This window comes from Myotis yumanensis, unplaced genomic scaffold, assembly GCF_028538775.1.
Source record: "Myotis yumanensis isolate MYYU_CA2020_CCGP unplaced genomic scaffold, mMyoYum1.0.hap1 SCAF_9, whole genome shotgun sequence".
NCBI lineage: Eukaryota > Metazoa > Chordata > Mammalia > Chiroptera > Vespertilionidae > Myotis > Myotis yumanensis.
The window spans coordinates 50,820,863-50,848,450 of record NW_027223760.1 but is presented as its reverse complement, the minus strand read 5'-3'; the positions used below and the strand labels follow the sequence as shown (position 1 = coordinate 50,848,450).

Genomic DNA, 27,588 nt, shown 5'->3' with positions numbered 1-27,588 from the left:
TCACCCCTGGTGTCTAGGGGTTGGGGATAGGGCAGCTAAAGGAGCCCACGCTGACGAAGCTACAGGGCCAGCACTTCTGCTTACACCAAGCAGCTCTGTCTTAAGTCTTCATTTATATTTGGATTATATGTACGATTTTTGCAAAGGATTGTGTGGCTTAAAAAGGTTAGAAAATCACTGCTATATATAAAACATGATATAGCTTATGGGCAGCATGGATGAAGGTCCTGATCAGACTGAAGTAAGAACAGAGCCACGAGTAATAATACATTGTTTCTCCCTGAATCTTCTTACACTTGTCTGATTTCTCTCCAACAGGGTGATATTGGGCAGAAAGGTTTGCCTGGCCCTCCCGGCCCCCCTGGCTATGGATTACAAGGAATTAAAGTAAGTGAAGCTGATTGCACTGGAGTCCCATCTCAGTCTACTAAGGTGATGGAGAAAAGACACTGTGGACAATATAAAATATGACTGTTATGAAATGAAGTTAATATCAGCTTAGACATTAAAATTGTATATAGTAGTTAAAGACACCATCCAGCCATGTAAAAATGGCCTAAGTGCGTTGTTTCATGAGTGCTAACCGTAACATAAAGTGCTTGGTGAAAAATTTAACTGCTGCAGTGACTGGTTGTGCGACTGCTGTGGCATCCCTGGTCCTGGGAAACCCTGAACACATGACGGTTCCACTCCCTTCCGCACCGCAGCAGCCTCTGGTCATTCCTGTGCAGTCCCCGCTGTGGCCTGCTGGCCCTGCGCTGCAGGGGCGCGCCAGCTCCCAAAGGCCTCAGAGCTTTTTCTCAACTGCAAATGTCTATTGATTGTATGGATTGATGGAGGGCTGTGGCTCTTTGGTCTCAAAAGGGCCTTGGTGTTTTAGATTCACAGCAGAGGTCAGGGGGTTATATGATGCCACGATCTTGGTCCCATGTGAGCCTGCAGAACTGACCTTTTCCCTAGATATGGACTCTAGATATGCCAGTACTTCCCCAGGTTATGTCATAAGGGACGAGGGATGGGGCTGGGTCTTGAGAGAAGTCCTTAATATGCCCATTAGTCCTTGAGGGGCCAGGCCTTTACAGGGGCCAGGAGGAATCTACTGAGAGGGTGGGCCATTCTGGTTAAAAAGCCAAGTATGGGGACAGACAGAAATCTTTATTTCTACTCAGGAATCATTCCAGTTTCCCTCTCCCCCATCTTCCAGTTAGTTCCAGTGTTCTTTCTGCCCCAGTTTCCACATCTGAGTAATGGGGATAATGACAGTACTATGGTATTTCCTAAAGTTGATGTGATGCATAAATGAGACAGTATGTATAATGTACTTAACACAGGCTTGGCACATGGTTGCATATGCAGTAAATGTTGTAGTTACTCACATTGTTACTCTTTCCTGCTTCTCTTCCCTTTCCACTAGTACTTGTATTTCCCAGGATGAAAGTCCAGAACTCTGACATTCACGTGACTTAATGCTCTAAAACATAAAATATCAGTTGCATGAATTAGTGTAGGCATGGCTTCAGTATCCAAAAAGACCCAACATGTACAATGTCTCAAACAATAGAGCTTTCTGTTCACATAATAGGCCATGTAGGTGTTCCTGGTTAGTGGTCAATTTTCTTCCACATAAAATTTCAGAGAACCTTATCTTCTATTTATGGTTTCTCCATCTGCTGGGCCTACTTACCACTTACTCCCAGCAAGCAGAAAGAGAGAGCGTGTAAGAGGCACACTTGCTTCTTAAACATCTTGGCTAAGAGGTGACAGACATCACCTCTGACCACATTTTATTGGTGGGAACTAGTCTCACGGAAAGGGAGTATCACTCTGTGCCAAGAAAGAAGGGAACCAGAGGTTTGGTGAAGAGCTGGCGTTTACTGCCACAAATAATTTAACCTGTTTAGAGGTAAGATGAAAAAGTTACTTGTTGTTCTGAAGTATGTTGGTGGTTCCAGAAGAGAACAGGAAACAAGAGGGGTCTCCATGACAACTTCCAAGGTACTTCGTCACTCTCCTGATAGTGGGGACACAGTGACTTGGACTTTAAGAACTGGGGTTGGCCCTATCAGGTCTTTAATCCTATCTTGAAAAGAAAACCTTAGAGCCTTGGCATCTTCTTATTCATTTCAACCAGCATCAGGAGCGCCAGTGGGTGATTTAGAAATTGTTTTGAGTAGACGGGCTGAGTACCAGGTAAGTAGCTGGACAGGGCTTGTGGTTGAGTGGGACCAGGACATTTCCCTTTTTGACTATCAAGTCAGGGTCAGAGGATGAGGGACCCTGAAGCCTGGTAGAGAGCTAGCTGTGGTTCCAAGGCTGGGGGAGGTGGGCATGGCAGCAGAGGAGGGAGGCAGAGCTGGCGTGAGGAGCCCTGCATAGACTCAAGATAAGGAGGACCCAGCAAGGAGGCTCCTGTGGGGAGTAAGAGAGGGTGGGAATCCAAGGGGATTACTTGGGATGCCAGTGTTTGAGACCAGCAGGGCTGTGGTGGTGGGTTTTTAAAGTTTTATCTTTCAATTACAGTTTACATTCAATATTATTTTGTATTAATTTCAGGTGTTCAGCATGCTGACATTTTAAATTGTTCTGACTTTTTCTCTCCCCTTCCTTTCTTCATGTTTTCCTCTCACCCTCGTGCCTACTTCCCACCTACTCATAAATGTTATATGTTTATTCCTTTTCACTCTTGTAACAGACATTGTCCATATAAAACCAAGTTGAGTGAAGGACTTAGATAAATTCCTCTTAGATTCTGCTACCATCTTGATGGTATTTCCCATGAATTTCACTGTTGAAAACTTACGAAAGGTATTTTCTTTTCCCACCCATCAATGCTTAGTTAGACATTTCTAGTATACATTTTCTTCCTTCTCCTTTCAGCAAGGGAAGAGATACCTTTACTACTCAGAACTTTGAGCTCAGGGAAAGAAGTAGGGCCATAATACATTCTCGAAGTTTCATGCGTTATCTTCTTCGAGCCTCACCAGCCTGTGGGGTAGGCTCTAGGAAACAGGGCACAGAGCTGTTACATAAGTATCCAGGGTCACTCACAGCTACCTCTCCAGGCAGCCTCCCTGAAGAAATCACATGTTGGGTAGTAAATGTCAGAGAGAAGATGATCAGCTTGAGACTTTCAAAAGGAAATGCCACTCAAAATTTTTATTTGCACGTTGGAATTAAAAGTTGGCCCTTCAAGATAAGAGACATATGCAGTGAGGTCTCTTTTCCTGATAATCTAGATTGTTTAAGAGAAAGAAGTATGGAAGAGCACTTCTTTTCCCCTGAGTGCAGTTCTGTCAGAAGGCAGGGTTGGACTTAGCGACCTTTTGAAATCGATTGAGAGGCACAAGACCAGGAATTACAGCCGGATCTGGGCTGGCATGTGGAGCTGGCCCGGGTGAGGCTGTAATCACCCCTTCAACGGCTTATCAGGTCCTTTCTGGTTTGGCTCCTTTGTACTGCAAACCTCTGTGACGAGTCAGTGAGTAGCCAGCCAGCACATCTGTTTTTATTGCTTTTCCAAATACTGTAAGAACTTTACAATTATTGGCTTTTTATTAGTAGTGCCTTTGCTTATCTAGCTCCAGGTGGGAAATGAGGTAAATTACCTGTTCAAGGTCACTCAGAAAATCCCTAAAGAAGCAAAAGTTATGCAGTTTTCTGGGTATGTTGTGGCTCAAACGGTCAGGCTATGATAAAGATAGCCCAGTATACTTTTTCTTTTATTTTATGAAAAATTCTCAAATCATACATTTTTCAGAAATGCTTTGCACATTATCAGAGCCCAACCATAGGCCCAAAGTGTGTGCATTCTGCCTTATAGGGGAAAGCCAAACAGTGAGAAGAGCCCAAGTACTGAAATGGAGAGAAACAGGCAGAAAAATTACCTGCCTCTGAGACAGAGAGAGGGAATTAGGAGGAAAAAGAAAGAATAGGAAATGGGTTATGATGACTTTTTAAAAAATGTTTTCATTTATTTTAGAGACAGAGAGAGATAGAAACTTTTGATTTGCTGCCTCCTGCAAGCCCCCTACTGGGGATCTAGCTCACAACCCAGGCATGTGGCCTGACTGGGAATCAAACTGGTGACCTCTTGGTTCATGGGTTGATGCTCAACCACTGAGCCACACCAGCCAGGCATAATGACTTTTTAAAGACACTGTAGTTAGTAATGCTTTTGTTCTTACACTCTTCTATTACCTGAAATTAATGTACTTATTGTCTTTGGTTAAATTTTACTGGTGTTCTACTTCCATCCTTTTATTTCTTAAAAGATTATTTTTCTAAGTATAGAATTCTAGGTACACAGTTTTCCCTTTCAGTACATGGAAGATTTTCCTGTCATTTAGTCTCCATTACTTTTCTTGAGAAGTTGCTATTCCTTTGGTGATAATTTGCCCTTTTCTCTGGTTTTTAATGCTTTCCCTTTTTTAAAATTTTATTTTATCGTTGACAGTATCACAGATGTCTCCCATTTTCTCCCTGTCTGTGTCCATGGGTTGTACATATATGCATCAATGTTCTTTGGTTAATCTCTTCCTGCCCCCCCCCTCGCCCCCCGCTGTCCCCCCACTCCCGCACTGAGATCTGTTATTCTGTTCCATGAATCCATACCTCTGGGCCTATTTTGTTCATCAGTTTATTTTGTTCTTCAGATTCCACTTCTAAGTGAGATCATGTGATATTTGTCTTTCTCTAACTGGCTTATTTTGCTTTGCATAACCGTCTCCAGGTCCATCCAGGATGCATTTAGATGTAGATTTCATTTTATTTATCTTTTTAAGATAAATAAAATGTATTTTTGTTAATTGTTTTTGGGAAATTCTCTGCCTTATCTTTACAATAAGTAACTGGAAGTAATCTGCCCTAGTTTCCCCATGTCACACCCTCTCTGTCTTTCTGGAACTGCAATTAGTTAAACGTTTTTTATTGTTGCATATCTGTCCTTTCATATTTTCACTGTTGTCTTTCTGAGTCACAGTACATCTAAGATTTTTCCAGTACACTTTTCAGTTTGCTAAATCTTTTTTCAGCTGTGTCAAATTTATTGTTTAGTCAGTCCATTTAATTTCTAGCTTCAATTATATTTTTCATTTCTAGATGTTCTTTTTTAGCTTTTAGAATCCACATAATCATTCTATATAGAGTTTTCTTTCAGAAAAATAAATTCAGATAATTTCCCTTCCTTGTTTAAAAAGCTTCTAAAGTTTTCCTGTAATATTAAAAAAATTAAAACAAAGAAAGAAAAAAGAGAAAAAGCTCTAAAGGCTGTATCTTATCTGGACATTGCCCACCTCTTTGACTTTTTCTTGCATCTCTCTTTTTTCCCCACAGTGGTTTTAAAATTAAATTTATTGGGTTTTAAAATTAAATTAAATTTATAGCCGATATCAATCGGCTATATCACTCAATACAATCATGGCACCATGGTTTTCTTTCTGACATTCCTGCTGTAGGGCCTTTGCACTATTGTTTCTCCTATTTGAGCATTTCACATAGCTGGCTCTTTCTCTTCATAACTCTTAGCTCGGATTATGTCTTTAGAGAGAGACCATCCCTAACCACACCATTCCAACCCTATCCCATTCTCAATCATTCCATTATACTGTCCTGTTTTATTGCTTTCATAGCACTATCACCATATGAAAATACTAGAGGCCTGGTGCATGAATTTGTGCATGGGTGGGGTCCCTCGGCCTGGCTGGCAATCAGGGCCAATCAGGGCCATTTTGCCCAGTCCCGATCGGGTCGGCCGGCCGCGGGAGGTTGGCTGTGGGAGTGCACTGACCACCAGCGGGCAGCTCCTGCATTGAGCATCTGTCCTCTGGTGGTCAGCGAGCGTCATAGCGACCTGTCAACTTAGGCTTTTATATATAGAGATTTGTTTCTTTGTTTACTTGTTTATTATCTGCCTTCTCCTGGTGGAAAAAAATAGTTTTTGAGAGCAATGGCTTTGTGACTTTTATCCATCTCTAATTTCCTAGCATCTAGCAGAGTGTCTGACATATAGTGGGCACTTAACAAATATTTGTTTAATAAATAAACAACGTAAGGACTAATTGAATGAATGCATGGAGGTTGGTGAATGATGGTAAAGTTCCACCTGTAACCATATTGTTGACCCACAAAATGATTCATGTAATTCAATAAACAAGTATTGAATTTCATCATTAAGAGAACTCTAAATCTGCGAAATAACTTTTTCCCTAAATTCTAGTGTTTAGTAGCAATGTACCTTATTCTTACAGGTTGGTATATTTAGCTGACCTAAGAGGTCTTAGAAGTGTTAGATCTGGTTTTCTTGAAAGTATATCTTTGTGATTAACTATTACTACATTACAGCAGGATCACAATGAATGCTATAAAAGTAAACATACTTATATGATATAAATAAACCAGAGGATATTATATCTGATGTTTCTTTTATATGCTCAGTGGATTCTGCCCAGTGATAATCAGTGTTTATATACAAAAATTATTGATTGAGCTGATCTAGGTTTTACTTTTAAAGACTCATATTAATATATTAAAATAGTCTCTGAGATATAAAGGACAGCATAGGGAATATAGAAAAATATATTGTAATAATTATGTTTGTTGCTAGGTAGGTACTAGAGTAGACTTATCAGCGGGATCACTTCATAAGCTTTATAAATATCTAACCAGGAGGCTGTACAACTGAAACTAATATAATATTGAATGTCAACTGTAATTGAAAAATAAGAAAATTAAAATTAAAAAAGAACTAAGGGGAAGGAAACATAACCCATCATTGCCTGTCACCAGATCAGCCCCTCATTATGTAATATCATTACATGTTCCATGGTCCTCGTAAGTTAATAATTAAATTAGAAATAAATGAGAGACGCAGTGCTACCCAGTTGTTAGATTTTTACAACTTTGTGGTTTTAACCAGGAACTTTAAGCCTTGGAAATGGACGGATTTTCTTGTGAGTTCATATTTGTAGAGACAACATTTAAAGAGTAGTACCAACACATTATCAATTCCTATTCATTGGGGTAAAGAGAATGAGCTTTTATAAGCCTTTTTTCTTCTTCTGGCATATGCAATTATAACTTTAAACAGTAGCTCTTAAATTTCAAAGTGGAAAACAGATTTCTAATCCATTAGAATATTAGTCTTCTGAAAGTTCTCCAACAGGCTTCTGTTGGTTTTTAAATGAAATATGATGAGTCAATAGCTCCCATTGTGATTATTATACCAGTTTTAGAAAGAAATAAATCTTCCATGGACCTCAATCTGTCCTTCCTTCTTTAATTACCTTACTGTGGTGATTTCCTGCAGTAAACACATTTGCTGTTTTTTCTTGCTGTGTGTATACATAAAAGATAGTGCACACAGACTCTGCCAAGATTGTGATGAATAATGCTAATATGTCTTTCAATATAGAATCTGTTTTTGTTCTGCCTGTACAGAAAATAAGTTTATATTGAAGTTTTAAAATCAGAACTTCTTTCTGCTCAAAATTAAGGGTACTGACCCCAATATTCAGTCTTAGCTAGTTATATAAAATTTTAGTTTGGCAATTCATTCATTATGTATTTAATGAGCATATGTAAATATGCCAGGCTCTGTTCTAGGTGCTTGGGATGTATCATGAGCAAAAGAAACAAAGATTTCTGTCTTTATGGAAGTTGCATTCAATTGGCAATAAATATAATAGGTACATTATATTATATGTTTGAAGATGAAAACTGCTATGGCTGAAACAGGAGAGCAGGGTAAGGGTGTGATGAAATTTTAAGAGGGAAGGCCTCATGAGATAATAACATATGAGCAGAGACTTGGAGGAGCGGAGGGAATGATCCTTGTGGATTTCTGAGGGAAGAACAGTTCAGGCAGAGAGAGAAGCTCATACAAAGGCAATTTGATAGCAGGAGGATGCCTGGCACGTTCACCTAAGAGCAAAGAGCCTTGTGTGCTGCAGATGAGGTCAGGGAAGTAACGGCAGTGAGGTTGGAGGAGGGCCAGTTCAGGCATAGCTGTATAGGCACTTGTAAGGACTTTGGCTTTTACTCAGATTAAAGTGGGGAGCTATTTTCTGGGTTGTATCCCACAGTGTGATATGGTCTGATTTACTTTTTAAAAGAATAACTGTGACTGCTGGGCTAGGACCAGGATTGAACGAAGAGGCTATTCAGGAACCCAGGCAATTACAAGTGGCATTTGAAAATCCAAGTTTTATAATCTAGTTCACATAAATTTAACTCCCTAGGAAAGGGTTTATATCTAGTGACCTGTGTCTAAAAACAGAAACATATAACAGAAAACACTCTGACAAAATTGGTGCCAGATACATAAATCTGATTGCAGGTCTACCCAGTGAATTTCAAGCTATTGAACCACACTGAATTATATTCTATATCTGGACTGTAGTACATAAATAAAAAACCCTAACCCTAGATTCAGTTTTCATTATGCATTTGGAGAAAACAAAGGTGGAATTTTCCTCTCTCTCTTTGCCTTTCTCCTTTTCCTCTCTCCTCAATCTATGATAATTATATGTTGAGACATTATAGGTGAAATTATGTGGTTTACGACATACACATATGACAGAAGTACCACTTGTTATTACCTGACTTGCCTGCCAAATTCCAGTAAAATAAGTGTCTGCCTGCTATTGGACATTAGAAAACTTTCTGGTATCTACTTCTCAATAAGCTAAACCCTTATCGATAGTAAAGATGTAGATGTAAATATATTTCAGAAACTCTACTTGATAATTTAAAAAAACTTTATATATTTTGATATCAAGAAAATACATCTAAAGTGTCTTTAAATGCACCCAAAGAGATCAGCTTCAAAAATTAGCAAGGCCCCATTTGATCTGGACACCTTCTCAACCCCTCAGCTCTCAACAATCCAGTCATTCTGAAAGTCTTTCAGTTTCCTGTGAAAGCCGAGTTTCCTGATGCTTTAGCCTATGCTGTTCCCTCTTCTCAGATAAGTCCTTCTCACCCCCCACTGCCACCGGTTCCCTCTTACTCATATGTCAGGGCTCATATTACGTAGGTTTCCTCCAGAAGCCTTCCCTGGTCTCCTTAAACCTGTGTTTCCTTTGTGCTTTCATGGCACACTGAATAATAACTCCTTTCATAGACCTTTGCACATGATATGGTAAGTGTTTGCTTTCTTATCTAAACACCAAACTCTGTGAGATATATGAGATTAGCAGATGTCTTGTGTTTATTTTTTGTTTCCTGTGAACCTTAACACATGCCTTGCATGTGTCTGGTATCCAATAAAAATGAATGAGTCCTGTCTATAGGACTCATTCACTTAGTATTTACTATCTTTCAGAGCATTCATTCAACAAATATTAGTCAGCAACTACCATGTGCTGGGCACAGTGCTAAGTGCTGGGGATAGAAGTGACTATAATGGCTAAAGCACCTATACACGGAGATTAGATTCTGTGGAGTTTCCATTTACATTCCTTTAGGTCCAGTTAGTAAAAAAATAAAATCAAACATACAGTGGAGGAGAAGAAAATAGGGATCTGTGGGTTGAGACTTTTGGTTCTTTACCTTGTAAAGGATAAGATGGCTTTGTGTAATATTTTGACCAGATATTTCTTTTACTCTGAGTGAAAGCTACAAGTCTACATAGTCTGATTATCTAAACATCTTTATAAAGCAATTTGCTTTCCATCTGAGACATCTGCTACATACATTCTCTCACATGTGACCTGAGTAGTGTAATGTCTTTGTGTTGAAAGTATTGGATAAAGTGGTATATGTCATGGAATTTGGAACCAGTAAGATTGAATCCATGTATCACAAATCAATATTATCCCATTGCTTCTGAGCCATAGAATATCCTATATAATAAAAAGGCTAATGTTCAAATTGTCCCCTCGGGAGTTCCACTGGGAGACTGGCAGTTCATTTGCTTGCTATGTGAGCTGACCACCCGGGGGCAGCCCAGAACATGGCAGGCGACCAGCGGTGGTGCGCTGGTGGCGAGGGAAGGAGGAGGCAGGGAGGCCCGGAACCTGATCGGCCCTGATTGCTGGCCAGGCCTAGAGACCCTACCTGTGCTCGAATTTCGTGCACCAGGCCTCTAGTATATTTATAATTTACCACTTCTCATTGTATAAGATAATGTCATTGCAATCAGTCCTGGCAAGAGAAAACAAACTGTCCTCAAGTTTAACCCTGGTTACTTTGCTGATGAAATCATGAACTGGAACTAAATAAAATCAGCCAATGTAAAAAAGTTTCCCAGAGTAACCAACTGTGTTGATGTAGATTCTAAAGTATAAATTAAAGGAACAAGAGACTTTGGGCAATGCTTCTCCCACTGGGAGAATCCTTTTACCACCTGCTTTCACTTTCATTGTCAAAAATACTCCTTATTGGCTATATTCTTTGTCCTTTAAAAAAATTATTGTTAAAAATATTACAGATGTCCCCTTTTTTCCCCACTGACCCCCTTCACCCTACCACAGCTCCTCCCTTCCACCCCCCCCGCCACCCCACAAGGCCTTCATTGCACTATTCTACATTCCATGCTACATGTTAAAAAGTGGGATAGAAGCGCAGTGGGTAGCAGAAAATTTGGTGGTACTTAATTAGGGATTTGGCATACTTGAAGAATGCAGAGTCACCAGGTGAAAGGGCTTTGTACAAAGAAGTAACCTGACATAAATCATGTTTTAAAAGGATGGTTCTGGCAGTATGTAGCAAGTAGACTGTGGGGCACAAAGGCAAATAAAAAGTTGACATAGCCCTGGCTGGTTTGGCTCAGTGGATAGAGCGTCAGCCTGCAGACTGAAGCGTTCCAGGTTCGATTGTAGCCAAAGGCACATACCTGGGTTGTGGGCTCGATCCCCCAGTGGGGTGCATGTAGGAGGCAGCCAATCAATGATTCTCATCATTGATGTTTCTATCTCTCTCCTTCTCCCTTCCTCTCTGAAATGAATAAAAATATGTTTTAAAAAAAGTTGACATAGAAAGATATTGCCAAAGTGCAGGTGAGAGATGGTAATGGTTTAAACCAGGATGATAATGGTGGAAATGGTAAGGGGTGGTTGGATTCTGGATTGGATGTCAGGTGTTTGATGGAGTTAAGATACTAGGATTTTGGGGCTAACCAACTAGAAGGATGGAGTTGCCATTTTCTGAGATAGGAGAGTCTAAAGGAAAATGGGGGATGGGTTAGGTGTGCAAGAAATCAGTACATAATCTGAAATTTAGATTTGGACAGTGTAAAGCTAAACCTTCAGTGAAGATATCAAGTAGGAATTTGGGAACAGAAACCTAGAGAACAGGAGATACAAATTTAACAATATATAGATAGTATTTAAAGTTTTATTGTGGATGAGAACATGTGGGGAGTGAATGTAGACAGAGAAGAAAAGGGATCTGAAGAATGGGCCCTGGGCCCTCTCCATTTGGAGGATTTTATGATGAAGAGGCCATAGCAAAGGAGCCTGGGAAATAGTAGCCAGTGGGGTGGAAAACCAAGAGGAAGTAGTTCCTAGAAGCAAGGGAAGAAAGTGTTTGAAGGAGGAGGGCATGGTCTATTACTTTCAATGCTGCTGATTAGAGGAGAGCTAAAAAGTGGTCATTAGACTTGACATCATGAAAGTCATTGGTGACCTTGACAAGAGCTATGTACACACACACACACATACACACACACACACAAATATACATTCGTGCATACACACACACATTCACACCCACAGAATAAAACCTATGAAAAAGTCTTAACAATTGATGAGTCTGGGTGAAAGAACTATGGGAAATATTTATATTATTGCTATTCTGTGAGTTTAAAAACTTTTTTCAATAAAGGTTTTTAAAAAGAGTCGAAAGGAAGTGAAGACAGAACATCCAGGCAGCACTTTTGAAAAGGAGAACATGGAAATGGAAAAATGGAATGATAGGTGAGATTAAGGGAGTTTTTATTTAAGATGGAAGACATTACGGCATCATGTAGGCCGATGGGAAAGATTTAGTAAACAAAAAAAATAGTCAGATGCCAAAGAAAGGAGTTGCTAGAGGCATGCCCTTGATCTTTTGAATGAGAAGGGGCTTCTACTAACACCTCTCCTGTCCAACACAAGAGTCTGTTCTACAACATTCTCATGGGCACCTGGCTACCCAGACTCTCCGTGGACACTCCAGGGAGTGGAAGCTTTTTTTTCTTTCATGTATGTTTTTTAATAACCTTGTAACAAATTCAAGAAGCTCTGTTACTTTTTAAAATGAAAATAATGCATACTTGTATTACATCTAAATACCTCATAATCATGCAAAGTTGTGAAAGTCTCCTCTCTCCTTCAGTCCTACCCTTTAGAGGCTGTCCCTATTTGAAGTGTGGTGTGTAGCTTTCATATTTTCAATAGATGTGTAAACGTGCACATATATAGCATGACAGCCTTCAAAATCATTCCATGCAGAATTTCCCCAACTTCCCACCCCACTCCACCTCCAGTTAATAGAGCATGAATAGCCCTCCAAATCAATACATAAAAAATGTACTATGTTTTTAACAGCCATGTAGTAATCCATAATGTGGATGTATCATAATTTATATACTTCCCTTCCTTAAATAATGCTGCAGAGAACATTCTTGTATTTCCTACACTTGTAGTAGTGTTTCCATTTCATGGTGTTTTAAAAGGCTTACTCTATAGCTATAATTGGTAGACTTTCCTTCTTTATATAGAACTGAAATCTGCCTACCTGTGAATTTTTCTGCTGCTACTAATCCTTTGATGTGGTTTTCTACTTTACTTTGAACATGAGTCTAGGCTTATAAAAATTTGTAAATACTATTTCATTATACATATATTTGTCTCTTTAACTATTAAATTTAAACTCATGTTTTCTTGCTTGAAGCAAGTATGATGCAATTAAAACCTGAGCTAACTGTTAATAACTGAATTTTCTTGAAAGATATGTTTTTATAGGAGACTGTAACTTTGTGGATCTTTTTACATTTTTTAAATCCTCAGAAATGCCAACTTTATCTGTGTTATATAGTATTTCAAGGCCAACTCCTAATGTCGTTAAGCAGTTTATGAAGACAGTCCAAAAGGGTGTTGCAGGAAAAATCAAGAGGAAAGTTTCCATTATGAGTGCTCTGCCCCTCTGAATGAGCATTTGAATTGTCAGGAACAGTTCCTATAGTGTTAAGTTGGAAGTCATGAGAAAGGAAAACAGGGCATATAAGTGCCTGAGGTTGAAGACTGCCTATAGAAACTATTAATGATAAGACTTTACTACACTTTTATTTTCCCCAGCTTTTTAAAATTAATTAAATTTCTTTATTTTATTAAAAATATACTTGAATATATGTATCATTTTTTTAAACAAATGTATTATTTTCAACTATTGTTTTTATTTTTTATTGTGGTAGAAACACTTAACATGAGATCTACCCACTTAAACTTTTAAGTGTACAGCACAGTATTGTCCACTGGAGGCATTAGGTTGTTCAGAAGATCTCTAGAACTCACTCGTCTTGCATAACTAATACATTATACCCGCTGAACAACTTCTCATTTTCCCCTCCAACCTCATTCTACTCTGCTTCTATGAGTTTGACTACTTTAGTTATCTCACCTGAGTGCAGTCATGTAGTATTTGTTGTCCTGTGACTGGCTGATCTCACTTGGCACTACTATGTTCACTCAGCACTATTCACAATAGCCAAGATGTGGAAACAACCTCGTTGCCCATTGAGGGATGAGTGGATTAAGAAAATGTGGTAAACCTGCACAATAGAATATTATCCAGCTCCCCAAAAGAAGGATATTCTGCTATATGGGAGAACATGGATCAACCTAGAAGACATTGTGCTAAGGGAAATAAGCCTGTCATACTTGTATTTAAGGAAGTCCTAGAACTTTATAAATATTACTTCTTTAATACTCATAGCATATCCAGAAAGAGACCCAGAGAAGAGCTAATGCTGTGAATTCTGGAGAAAGGCATTCTCTGAGAGGGCAATTACTTGTGAGTCCTTTTTGTGCTTTTAATTCCTGACAGAGCATAACCAGCTTATAGAATGCTATAGTCCCTTCGTAGCGATAATCCTTTTTGACAGGTGATAAAACTTACAAGAACAACACAGAGGTATATATCTTGTAATTCACATCTCAAATACAAGAATTGTAAAAGCAATATATTTTCATTATGGCTTTTAGATGTGTCAACCATGTCCCCTGAATTTCTACATGGGAGGGGCAGCAGTTGAAGTATCCGGATGGCTGGGGGCCTGATCTGGGAGAGTGTGGGCACAGCAGGCGCTCTGCTTACAGTGGGTGGGAGGTCACCAGAATGGTTGAAGGAGATCCTAGGATGAAAGGTGAGGGCAATCCACCCCGTGGTCTGTTCTTTGGTTGCACTTCACAAGTTAACAGGCCTCACCAAATCTACTAACAGGAAGTAACTTAGGCCTAAGGGAAGACCTGGCTGAATGTCACAATGGAATATTCTTTTTGATATAATTGAACATGTAGCATGTAGCCTAACCCAGTTTGCCTTTCCCCAGCCTTCATACCTCAATGTGTGACAGTTGAGACACATGCATTGTGACAGCTGGAGCTGCTGCCTTCTGCTTATGGATATGGCTGTCTGTTGTACTCTCCTATCCATCGTAACAGAAAAGACTCCCACCATACATTCCTTCAAGGTGTTTCTCAAGTCTGTAAACACCCATGCCTGGGTAATTCTAATTGGAATCTTCCATTTGGCTACAAGTCCAAGGACGCATGATATATATTTTGGCATATTTGGAATTTATAGGATTTTTTTCCATATAAAATAACATTTACAGATTCCAGATATGAAGGCCTGTGTATCTTTGAGAGCCATTATTCAGTCAATTAAGTCAGACAGAGGAGGCTTTGCCTTTCACTGCCTTTGGGGCCCATTCTTGTGTGTTGATGAACTGATGTATGGGAAGGGAAAGAGTAATTGAAAAGCATACAACATTTCATGGAATCCTTTCATTCGGTGAATTTGTACACAGGGATTGAATATTGCGCTAGGAGTCCCTGAAGCAGGAGGCCCTTCTCCTGACACTGTGGTAGCAGCTCTGGCCAGGCAGATCGGCACCTCCCACTGTCCTCGCACCCTTGTGGCAATGCAGCCAGCAGAACACTTCTTAAATGAGTCACAGCCATTTCCTAACTGGTGGTAAAGCCTCTACCTGCTTTGTGCAGCAGTCTCTGAGGCCAGTGCCACGGGAGCTGTTAATAAAGTGGACCTGGGTTCAGCTCCAGACTCTAGGACAGAGGACCTGATTATAAACACCTCTTTCAGTGGACCCACATCATGAAATCTCGGCTGGCACTTTCCCATGTGTCTCTATCCTGTTACCTCTTTTCAGCATCGATCCCCAAAAGCTTATCATGAAATTTGTCTTGTGTGAGCCAAAGAAGCACCTCTGTACCTGTGGAGGTTTGTGAGGCTAAATTAGACAGTGTTTAGGGTACATTGTCTCTAGTGAACTTCTACTGAAATAATAGCCAGCCTCCACATCTACTCTCTCTAGCTTCGTATGATATGCAGGGCCCTGAAATAGGAACCTCAGGAGGTAGAAAGAGAAATAAGACAAAGTGCCTCTACTTGGGGAGTTTAAGATAAATAGGACAGGAAGAACAAGAGCATCCACACCTACAGGAGAGGTGGGGTTGATACAGGGGCATTACTCTTGGTGGGGCAACGCAATTCAGGGAAAGCCTCTTGGATGGGTTTGGTGGCTGGGACTTGGCAAAATTCCAAGCCTGGAAGACTGAGATATGAGTGAAAGAGGGAAAGCCAGGAAGAGAAGTAGATGTGGCTGCATAGAATTTCTGTATCTGATAGATTTGGTTCTGAAATGGCTAACAAGTGGAAAGGTCTAGAAAGCAGGCATAAGTTAGGCCTGGAGCTTAGGGACTGGGATAAGACTGCGATGTACAGACAGCCAGCAAAGGGAACATTCTCCTGTCTCTAGCAGAGGCAGCTGCCATAAAGCCAACCTTGTCACTTTCTATTTATCATTTGTTATGCAAGCATATTCAAATGCCATGCAAGATATTCATGAAATTTGGCGGGTTTTACAGAAGGCTATTTAGGCCGAAGGGAAGGACAAGATTTATATAACTAAATCCAACTGGTAAAGTTCCTAGAAGCCATGCTAGTCTTTGCACTGTGATCTATCAATGGATCTCATACTAGCATGTATACTACTAAGGATCATTTTATTACCAGACAACAGGACTAAATTCTGTGAGTTGGACAGCAAATCATAACAGTGAGCATGTGTCCACAAAGCAATCAAATAGTCCACGAGGTGGCTCTGCTGCTAAGATTATTTGCAAATATTTGTGTGCTACTTGCTCAATTGGTTTATTATGTGAAGTAGATATAAACAGAAAAATGAAAGCAGGGACTAAATGTTTAAGAAAAATGATAGGGGAAAATATGCCCAAATCGAGCACTTCTGGCTATGACTGTTGTGAGCTAAGCTTGGTCAATTTGGACATTTACAATTTTCCAGATTCTTTTTTCATGCCATCAGTAGCCTCTGAAGATTAAGAGTCAGTAGGAGTTACCTTCTAGAAAACCTGGCTATTAGGTGGCATGTTTTATTTAAAGCAAGTGTCAGGCAGGATTCTACCCTATATTCAGCTACTTATTAACATGCATACCAAAAAAACATGTAGTGAAAGTTTGGTCCAAGTTCCAAATCTTCATCTTTTTAAGCACTCTGATAAGCACTTTGCATAAAATGATCACTCTGAGGCAAATATAACAATATTCTCATACTGGGACCAGTTAAACTGTCAGGTCAGGCGAAGGGGTTCTTCACGATGGGGTGAGAACAGGAGGCACCTATTCTGAATGAGTTGTCGAATTAGGCTGCTCTACCAAAACTATCTGTCTGGTGGGCCCACCCCATTCACACAAGAGGTGAGGTACTGTACATTTCTAGCCACCACGTGTCTTGAATCCCTCTTATTTCCCCAAGGATAAATTGTTTTTATCGTCCCTCTGGAGCAAATTGAGATAGTAATAGTTGAGGCACATGTCTTTGAAGTGTGAACCATTGATTATAGTACTTCAAATGTTAAGTCAGCACTCTTAGAGTGTAATTAAATTAACTTGCACACACACATATTAATGATACTGTCTAAACTGAAACATATTAAGGTAAATTACAGAAAATATAACAATTTTCTTACTCTGTTCATGAATAGATTAAAAAGAACACACTGTCAGGGGCTAGATAATGTCCCCAGAGATGGCCATGTCCAAATCACTCGATTAGCTGATTGACTGGACAAGCATCAGACTGGCCTAGTCCCCATTAGCAGAACGTTAACTTATCAAAATGGAATATTAGTTTAGAATAATTCAATTCCACAAAGGAAAGGATTTTAGGAAACTGGGAGTTCTTGATTGATTTTCAGGTCAGAGATGAGGAAACCGACTGGCTTCCACTCTAGGGCAAGGTAGAAGTGAGAAATAAAATCAGCAGAGCCTTTGGGGGAACTGTCAGTTTTGCATTTGGAAGAGAATTACTGTTCAAAGCATGGCTGTGAAATCAGCTACAATTCAAGGTGACTGGAAAGAATTGCTAAAGCCTCAGCTTTATCATTTATATACTCTTTTCCAGGGTCTTGTAGAAATTGAGTAAGAACATGTCTAGCTCTGTTATTACCTGGCTCAGTCCTTCACACGTCGGCACACAATACGTGGCAGTTGCTAGTTACAAGGGGAGATTATTATGATCATAACTTCAGGGAGGAGATAAAGTCCAAAATGCCAGACCATCCAGTTGTTCTAAGGGTCTCTGGGTCACCGTCATCTATGTGTCCAATGATGTGTACTCCATAGGCCACTTGGAAAATACCATTTTCCTTTTAAAGTGAACAAGCTGTGCCCACGAAGCATAATAATCCTTTTCAATACAGAATGGTTCCTGGATTCCAGGCCAAATACTGTGACTGTTCAAGGCAGGTCACTGAGATTTGCTGACTACCATTTACCCACTGAATCAACATCTTAGTACAACACTGGCTTCTTTCTTCAAGCTGGCAGCAGGCTGACTGGATAACCGTTGACTTCCTACTTTCAAGCTTTGTAATTCCCCTGGCTTCTAATTAGCAATACACTAATCACCATCAGAAACAAAGAAAGGCAAACAAGAGGAGAAGCTGAAGAAGGAATGGTAAATTGATTTATTCTAGGATGTCTTGGGAGACCCTACTAAATGATAGGATGGGTTTAGACGTTTAATATGTTTGCACAATTGCATCCTGCAAAGAAAATTCAGGGAAAAAGTAAAATACTTCCTCATCTCATAGCTTCTACTGCAAGAGCTCACCACCTAGAATGTTCCAGCTGACCTATGACTGAAGGTTAGCCAGAAGTTTCCTTTGTTTTCAGTAAGTAACCAGGCCTCTGCAGTTTCTCAGACAAGATTATAAATCTTGATAGAGAAGAAACCTAGGCTTCTGGCTGAGCTAGAAATACTGGAGATACCTTTTCTAATTTTGACTTTAGCCCTTTTTCTTTTAGCAAAAAAAAAAAAGAAAAGTGTTAAGGTAGAAAGCAGCTCAACAGTAAAAGGAAAAGGGTATAAAGATATATAAAAAAATAGAATGGTGAAGTATTTTTACTGAAGTGAGCCCGAATTTGGGCCAAAATCTCATTTAGGTATCATAATTAGGTTTTATTTCTTACCATCCACATTTTAGGCTGAGCCAATAAGCAAGTGCTGAAATCCTAGAAGACATCTTTAAGTTGCAGATATGATATTCCTTTAACCCTAAATACTTTAGTACTTTTCATACAATAAGCATGTTCTTTTATGTAACACAGTAAAATTAAAACCATCAGAAAATTATTACAGTCATGTGTTGCTTAATGATGGCTATGTGTTCTAAGAAATATATCATTGGGTGATTATATCACTGTGGGAATACCACAGAGTGCACTTACAGAAACCTAGATGGTATAGCCTACTATACACCTAGGCTACATGGCATAGCCTATTGCTCCTAGGCTACAAACCTGTACAGCACATTACTCTACTGTATACTGTAGGTAATTATAACACAATGGTAAGTATTTATGTATCAAAACATCTACATATAAAAAAAGTCCTGTATAAATATGATATAAAGGCACCTGTATAGGGCACTTAACATGAATGTAGCTTGCTGGACTGGAAGCTGCTCTTGGTGAGTCAGTGAGTGAGTGGTAAGTGAATGTGAAGGTCTAGGACAGTGATGGCGAACCTATGACACGCGTGTCAGAGTTGACACACGAACTCATTTTTTTGGTTGATTTTTCTTTGTTAAATGGCATTTAAATATATAAAATAAATATCAAGAATATAAGTCTTTGTTTTACTATGGTTGCAAATATCAAAAAAATTCTATATGTGACACGGCACCAGAGTTAAGTTAGGGTTTTTCAAAATGCTGACACGCCGAGCTCAAAAGGTTCGCCATCACTGGTCTAGGACATTACTGTCCACAACTGTAGACTTTATAAACTCTGCCCCACAAGCCCTCTTCCTGCTTCCTTCTAAGAGGGTCAGAAATAGAACAGCAAAGCTGTCAATGCTACTCCATGAACAGGGGTATGGGCTGGGATGATTGAAAATAGTGAGGAGAAACTGGGTGTATTTGGTGTAGATCACCCTAACAGTGACTGTCAGCAGGGAGTGAAATGTGGCCTGAGGATCAGTAGGAATAAGAAATCAAGACGGAGACATGAAGGATCATAGGGGCCTGTCATGGCCATGTGGTCTGGTTATTGATGTTGGAGCCGTGGTCAGATTAAGGAACTTTGTGGTAATCATAATAAAGAGGGTACTTAACACGGAGAGGGGGTAGAACTGAGGACTCAATATTTGAGATAGGAAATTTGTTTTTGGTTCCATTGACCCCATCTGGGACAAAGAGCTCTCTCTGGCATGGAATGGATGGAAGAAATAACACTTATGAATGCTTTACATCCTTACAACCCAAAAATATTTCCAAAATACAGGGACGGGCTCTACATGACCACAGAAAGCTTTTACCACAGTGTCAGTGGCACTTAATTCTCATTAAGGTAGCTCTTGTGGATCTGTGTTCTTGTACAGGATCAACAAGATTTTACATGGTCTCATCACACTAGACCTGGAGGGCTGTAGCACCCTCTGAATATATAGCGCTGGGAGGACAGGCTCCTCACACTGAAATGGGTCAGTAGCTGACTGCTTGGGATGTAATCTGTGCACCCAAAACTAAGGTGCAGTGAGTGAGAGGGAGTCTATTCCCCAAACCCCACAGATATTGCTCCCAAGAGAGAAAAAAGTCCTCCTGAACAACACATCCTTCCGTTTCTTACAGGAAATTCAGCTCCATTAGAATCTTATGGGACCACCACCAAATGTGCGGTCCGTCGTTGACTGAAACATCGCTTAGTGGTGCATGGACTGTGTTGATCTATCGCTAGTTAATCTATAGACCTTATTCAGTTTGCCAATTGTTCTGTTAATTCTTTTTAATTGAAAAAAATTCATTTTTTAGCAAAGGATTAAATACAGAAAATGCGCCCTTTTAAGTACATACAGTTCCATGAGTTCCAGCAAATGCTTAGGGGACCTCTAATGGTCTGGGCTGAGGATGGTTTCCCCAACCCTCCCCGAGGAATAAGACATCTCTAAAGGACTTGGCCCAGGATGCATATCTGCAGGTTTTATTCTATTTTCTTCTCCCAGCTGCCACGGGTTGTCATCTGTGCCCTGAAAATGACAGTGTTTGCTGTGCTTACCCCAGGAGCTTAAGATTTTTGTCCCATACGAGAGCTTTGTGCTTTTCCCTGGAGGACAGCTGCTGCCCTCTGCTCCGTCTGCACCACTGGGAGCTTCAGGACCTGCCCTGCCTCAGTCTTTCTCTTGAGCATTGGCGAGGTTCCCAGAGAAAAGCCTGCGAGGGGATATGAATTTCCCTTGTGCCTGAAGCTCCTAGGGGTTCTCCCCTCTTACACTAGCTACATTCAGCCTTTAGCAATTTGTTAAAAATGTTAGTTGCATTCGTCTTAGCAGGGTGTGTGACAGCTGGTGTTTCCAGCAGGAAATGAGTGGCAGTGTCCTACCTCTCCCTGGAGGAGTCTGTGTCCTTAGACTTAGAGTTAGTTGGTTGCCTTGCAAACACAGCTCTATGACAGATTCGTGGAAAGTTGTGATTTCATAGATTCATTAGCATTTTCTGTTATTTTAAGAATGAAAGTGGCCTATTTCCGGTTTTCTACCTCCTAACTAGAAGACAGACATCTATTTTATATTTTTTGATCATCTGTGAATTTTACCTTACTGAGAAAACATTTGGAAAGAAAAACTATTATTTCCTGACATATCAATAATGAAAAAAAATCTATTAAAATAGTCAGGTAGTTGGGCATTCTCCTTGGAAAGTTCTCTCCCAGAGAACAGGCGATCATATGAAAAATTAAAAAGATTGTGTCTTTAAACAGGAAAGATCCAAGAGTAAGAAGCTGGCTGACATTTAGATGTAATTATACCTTCAGATAGACAGGTTCTTTCCTGCAGTTGCTTCTGACTCATGCAGAAATCATTGTATGTCATTTTCCTGACCCTTGTAAGGAAAAAAAATCTGATTGGATAGCATTCACCTCTGCAGAGCTGAGGCATGGACTTACTTGCTAAAGGCTTTTAGCTAGAGAGTCTGCTCTGAAAATTATATAAAGCCTGAAAGTATTTTGAAGGTGAACTGGTGATTAAACAGCGGAGAAAGGCCTCTATTATAGGAAAACCCAGCTGCCTGGAATAGTTGCAGTGTTCACAATCCTATATAATAAAAGGGTAATATGCAAATTGACCCTAACTATGGAATGACCAGGAATGACTGGTCACTATGATGTGCACTGACCACCAGGGAGCAGACGCTCAATGCAGGAGCTGCCCCGTGGTGGTCAGTGCACTCCCACAGGGGGAGTTCCGCTCAGCCACAAGCCTGGCTGACATCTGTCCTACTGCAGCTTGTTGGACATCCCCCAAGGGTTCCTGGGCTGCCAGAGGGATGTCTGACTGCCAGCTTAGGCCCGATGCCCTGGGGAGCGGGCCTAAGCTGGCAGGTGGACATCCCCTGAGGGGTCCTGGACTGCGAGAGGGCACAGGTCGGCCTGAGGGACACCCTCCGAATGCATGGATTTTCATGCACCGGGCCTCTAGTTATATATAAAATGTCTATACTATGAAGTAATGCAAAATAAATTCCTGAACATGATGCTGATCCTAACATGATAATTGGCTACTGGGAGGTTTTCCCCTCGAGGCACCTCAATGAAGCCACAGCAGCTTTTAACTTTGTTAGGAAGTTGTGTCATTTCTTGAAAGCAGCTAGTCAGTCATAAACATTTATTGAACATTTTCCATATCAGCTACTGTAGGAATCTGAAAGATTGTAAAAGAAATAATTATGCTGAATAATTGCCAGAGAGTATTGATTCCTTTCTGGACCTACTTTGGCTAAATATAGAATTCCCAGTGAAAATTCACCGTCACACAACAATCCCAGCTCCTGTGACTGTCACACTATTCTGGCCTTTGGGGTGGGGACAAAGCCAAGCATAGGTGTCTTTTAGTGTTCTCCCATGAACCTCTAGTCTCCCTTACACTTAGCTAGGAACCCTCTTGACCCCTCGACCAGTGGCCTCATGCATCTACTTGACAACCCCAAACTACCTTGTAACCAGGTACATGGTTAAATGAAGAAGTCCTCAGTCACCTACACACACACACACACACACACACACACACACACACAGAACCTGAGAAAACTAATTTATGCCAAAGTATCATTTACTGATACATCTTTGTTATGGGGATAGCTTTCTTATACTTAAAAATTTTTTTTCTTTAATTAGAAGAGAGAATGGGAGACTCAGGAAGGTATCCTTCCACTGTCCTTCATACCAGTCTGTGGGCTGGCCAATTTGTCTGTATGTAGAGTGATGCATATCAGTTTCACAGACAGGTTTCCTCTCTCCTTTGGGAAATGGGACTGGTTTCATGGGGGTTTCAAGAGTATCCGTACTATTTCATTTTTTAATATAATGGTGTGTAGATGAATGTTTATCTTTTTCCCTGTGAATTGTGCGTGTCTACAATATTTCATTATAACATTTTAAAAAAAGGATTTTATTGACTTTAAAAGCTTGAAAGCTCCTGCATGAACTAGAAAAGGAGGCTCAGGAATACTGATACTTAAAGTCACACTGGTCTCCAACAGTATGGTCATTACCAGAGTGAAAGGGGGTTGGGGGAGGTAAAATAGAGTAAAGCAGGAATAATTGGTGGTGAAGGAGACTTGACTTAGGATGGCGAGCACACAATACAATATGCAGATGATGTATTATAGAATTGTGCCCCTGAAACCTATATAATTTTATTAACCAATGTCACCCCAATAAATTCAATTTAAAAAGAGTTACAGCAGTCTCCAAGCAAGCCTCTGTGGCCCTTTTCAGGAGTGGCTTCTAGAGCCCATCCTGCCTCCTGGGGTTGTGGCTCTCAAGTCTCTGCAAGCCTATAACAAAATGCATATTTGACCACTACCCCCCCACCTTGATTCTCATTTAGTTGGTCTTTTTATTAAGCATGCCAGTGATCCTAGTGTAATACCTTTGAGAAAGATGCTGAAGGTAAGCAAGCAAATCAGATCCCAGGAGCCCATGGTCCTTCAGACCTTTGCCACAGACTCATGGCTATTAATGGTCTAGAGCAGTGGTTCTCAACCTTCTGGCCCTTTAAATACAGTTCCTCATGTTGTGACACAACCATAAAATTATTTTCGTTGCTACTTCATAATTGTAATGTTGCTACTATTATGAATTGGAATGTAAATATCTGATATGCAGGATGATCTTAGGCAACCGCTGTGAAAGGGTCGTTTGACTGCCAAAGGGGTCGCGACTCACAGGTTGAGAACCGCTGGTCTAGAGAGAAGTACAGGTTGCATATAGGATCCAAGCAGCATCAGTATGATGACTCTTCTCATTAGTGATTATTGCTGTGTCATGATCAACATCATGAAAACGCTTTAAACCTGGGTGATTTAAGTGGAGGGGCAGGTAGGGAAGCAGGAGATAATGTTAAAATATGCTGGGAAAATTGAAAATTTAAAAACAACTCCTGAAATGTAGACATTGTAATTTTTCAAATTAAGGAGCACTAAATTTAGATAAATAGATCCATGTTGTTAAAATTATCAGGGAAAATGAACAGGAACATCCCTTTCTCATATTGTGTGCAGGGGGAGCAAGGACCTCAAGGCTTTCCAGGACCAAAGGGCATGGCAGGCCGTGGCTTCCCAGGCCAGAAGGTAAGCATTTCAGACCTTAAAAAATCTCAACTGCTTAACTTGAACTTGAAGAGCTCTCATATACTTGTTACTCTTCTCCTTACAAATTCTCAGAGGGAAAAATCCATTTGAAAGTAAATCCTTATGTATTTCCTTTCCTAACTTACAAACATGTTTACTTTATAAAATCTCATTTCCTTCATTTCTTAAAAGCCAGCTGATAAAAGAATAAACCCTTGCAGCATAGCATGTAGAAGATACTAGATAACTCAGGTGTAAAATTATATAATAGCTGGTCTCCAGAGGCCAGTGAGCTGAGCCAATGGTATCTCAAGGTCTCCTCACTTTGAGAGCTCTGGTTCATGATGAATTAGATTATGGTATCTGGGGGGTGGGGAGGTGTGTGTAAATAAAATGCCCCCATTTTTCTCCTATCAGGCATCTGTAGTTATAAATAAACAGAATTTCAGAGTTTTTATTATTTGGATTTAATATTCACATTCTAAACTTCTCTTTTCACTATATTTTAAAGGGAGAGCACGGAGAACGGGGCGATGTGGGGAAAAAAGGCAATAAAGGGGAAATTGGAGAGCCCGGATCACCAGGAACACAGGCAAGAAGTGATTTTTAAAGTCTTACTGTAATTATATAGGTTAACTACGTAGTTCCTATGTTGACTCTTATTCTTCTTCTACTAAGCAGGGGTTACAAGGACCAAAAGGAGAGCAAGGCCTTACAGTGAGTACCGATCCTAGAGGCTAATTGAGGGTTTGTGCTTGCAAAATTATTACATTCAGGTTTTAGCTTTAGAACGATGAGTTCTTTTGATGCAGAGTTCCCATTGCTGTTTAAATGACAGCACTGCTAACAACCCCAGTGTTGACATAGATGCACGAGGTAACTGAATCTGAATGTGAAGGAGAAATATCACCCAGCAACCCTCACCTGGCCTCGTGATGGAGACCTGTGACTGCTCCCCCCCGATCCCTGGTAGATGAATGTCAAGAAAGATAGCTGTTTACAAGAAGCCAAAGGACCAAATGACTTTTCATTATACACGATCCTTCACATTTCAGAACAGGGGCTCTTTTTTCCTTCGCCAATTTCTTTAGGAAGTGCTCTGAGAAGAAGGGCAGTCACAGTATTTTTATGTACTGATTCACGAATTCAAATATTTGTGAAGCATCTACAAACTGTTCCCTACTCGTCTCCCTATACCACTGAAACAGAAAAGCAAGTCTTTAAACTCCCACAGGGTGGAAACATTCCAGAATTTTTTACAGCAAAGTCTAACTCTTCCTTTCTGAATTGAAAGCCCCATATCTTCTGGAGTAGAGAAGAAATAGGGACTTCCTCTTTTTTTCCTTTTTGATTTTTTTTTTTTTTTTGGTGGATCATGGTCTGGGGATGCTGATCCTAGGTACTGTGCTGGGAAAAACCAGGTGTGATGGGGGTGGGAGCTCTGGTAGTAAAGGTGAGAGATGAGAGCTGGTTATGTGACAAACAGAACTGCACTTGTGTTTTTTTTTATGGCCCATCTGCCTTTATCTCGTTGTTCTTCCTCACCACAAGTCAGCCCCCTCTCTTTCCCAAGATGTCTATGGTGGGTGAAACAGCTGCATATGCAGCAATTCCTCCCCAAAAGTAGCAGGGGAGAGTGTATGGAAAATGCCCAGAGGAATGGTCCCCATAGGTTTATACCTCCCTCCTGTTCCAACATGGGGAGGGGAACTGGTTTCCTTCATCCATTCATTTGTTCATTCATTTCACCAACATGTCTTGGGTGTGTACTTCAGGTCAGGCTCTGAGAGAGACATGGGGAGAATAGCAGAGAATAAGAGACTATATCTCTGGACTCAAGGAGCTCACAGCCCGGTAGAGAGAAAGACAGACAAAGAATGTTCATCTAAAGTTTGGTAAATGCTGTGATAGAAGTAGGTATGTGGGTCCAGAGCAGACAAAATGATCTATGATGATGTTTGCATGCAAGATGGGTTTTTATCTCTTAAACAGAAGGTTTTTAAATAAGAGGCAGAGATCTTATAAATGGAGATATGATTCTTCTGACTTTGACTTTCTGGAGTCTAGAAAAAGGGACTAGCAGGAAGGGATGAGTGAAAAAAGAGAGGATTTGTATTCAATAAAAATCTGGAATGTGACCTGGACCATGTTAGGCTCCTTCATATCAGTAGCATCCTTACCCAGGACTGTAGGTGCCTGGGGCCCATGCTTTAGAGGCCCACCTCTGGACCTCCAGCCCTTCTCTAGCTACAATATTTCCCCCAGGGGAGGAGTCCTTATGGCCAACGGGCGCAACCACCCTGAGCACTTGCCTCCTCTGTACTACACTCTGGATACACAGGATCCCAGAATTGCTTGCCCACATGGCCCCGTTGGAGAGCTGACGGCACTGGCCTATATGCATGGGCCCACCCAAGAGGGGATTTGAACAGAGCTTGGAAGTGAGGACTGTGTTCACCCCATGAATGCTAGCCATGCCCCTTGCAGCTTAGGACTAGTGAAGATGGGGTGCAAGAAGGGGTCATACTATGGGCCACAACCCTCTCTTGCCCAAGACTCCACATTTCCACATGTCAGCTCCACGAGGAAGGTAGTAGTATTATCTCCCTTTACATGAAGACATGCTAAGTCAGACAGAAAGCTTGAGCAGTATGCCCGAAGTCATCTTGCTAGCAAGCAGCAGAGCCCTTATAGCCAGATAGGCCTGTCTGATGTCAAATGCAGTCTGCTCCCCCATGATAGCTGTTCTTGGCAGGCCCCTTTCCTCTCCCCGCCCCTATTCTCTCCTGATCAAATATATTCCCAAACAGGTATCAGTTGCCTAGTCATTAGAGACTAACAAACTCTCTTTTAAGGGGCTGATACCATTGATGGAATTCAATGTTTTCATCTTTATGCCAAATTGCTTCAACAAGACTGTTTCTCTGCTTGTTCCTTGCCCGAGCTGGTTTGGCTCAGTGGATAGAGCATTGGCTTGCAGACTGAAGGGCCCAGGTTTGATTCCAGTCAAGGGCACATGCCCAGGTTGTGGGCTCCATCCCCAGTGGGGGTGTGCAGGAGACAGACAATGATTCTCTCTCATCATTGATGTTTTTATCTCTCCCTCACCTTTCCTCTCTGAAATCAATAAAAATATATATATTTTTAAAATGATACATATATTTATTTAAAAAATTATATATATTATTTTTTAAAAATCCTCACATCCCATCCTAATCTG

The 27,588-nt window shown here is 40.6% G+C and overlaps 1 protein-coding gene across 2 annotated transcripts in view; it reads left to right on the top strand.

Moving 5' to 3' along the window:
• COL28A1 (collagen type XXVIII alpha 1 chain) overlaps positions 1-27,588 on the top strand; it is a 143,091-nt gene that overhangs the window by 96,109 nt on the left and 19,394 nt on the right. For both annotated transcript variants that reach the window (XM_070425131.1, XM_070425130.1), the window contains exons 27-30: positions 319-387; positions 24,300-24,368; positions 24,880-24,960; positions 25,050-25,085. In XM_070425131.1, coding sequence (XP_070281232.1) covers positions 319-387; positions 24,300-24,368; positions 24,880-24,960; positions 25,050-25,085 — 255 coding nt within the window. The remainder of the gene's footprint in view (positions 1-318; positions 388-24,299; positions 24,369-24,879; positions 24,961-25,049; positions 25,086-27,588) is intronic.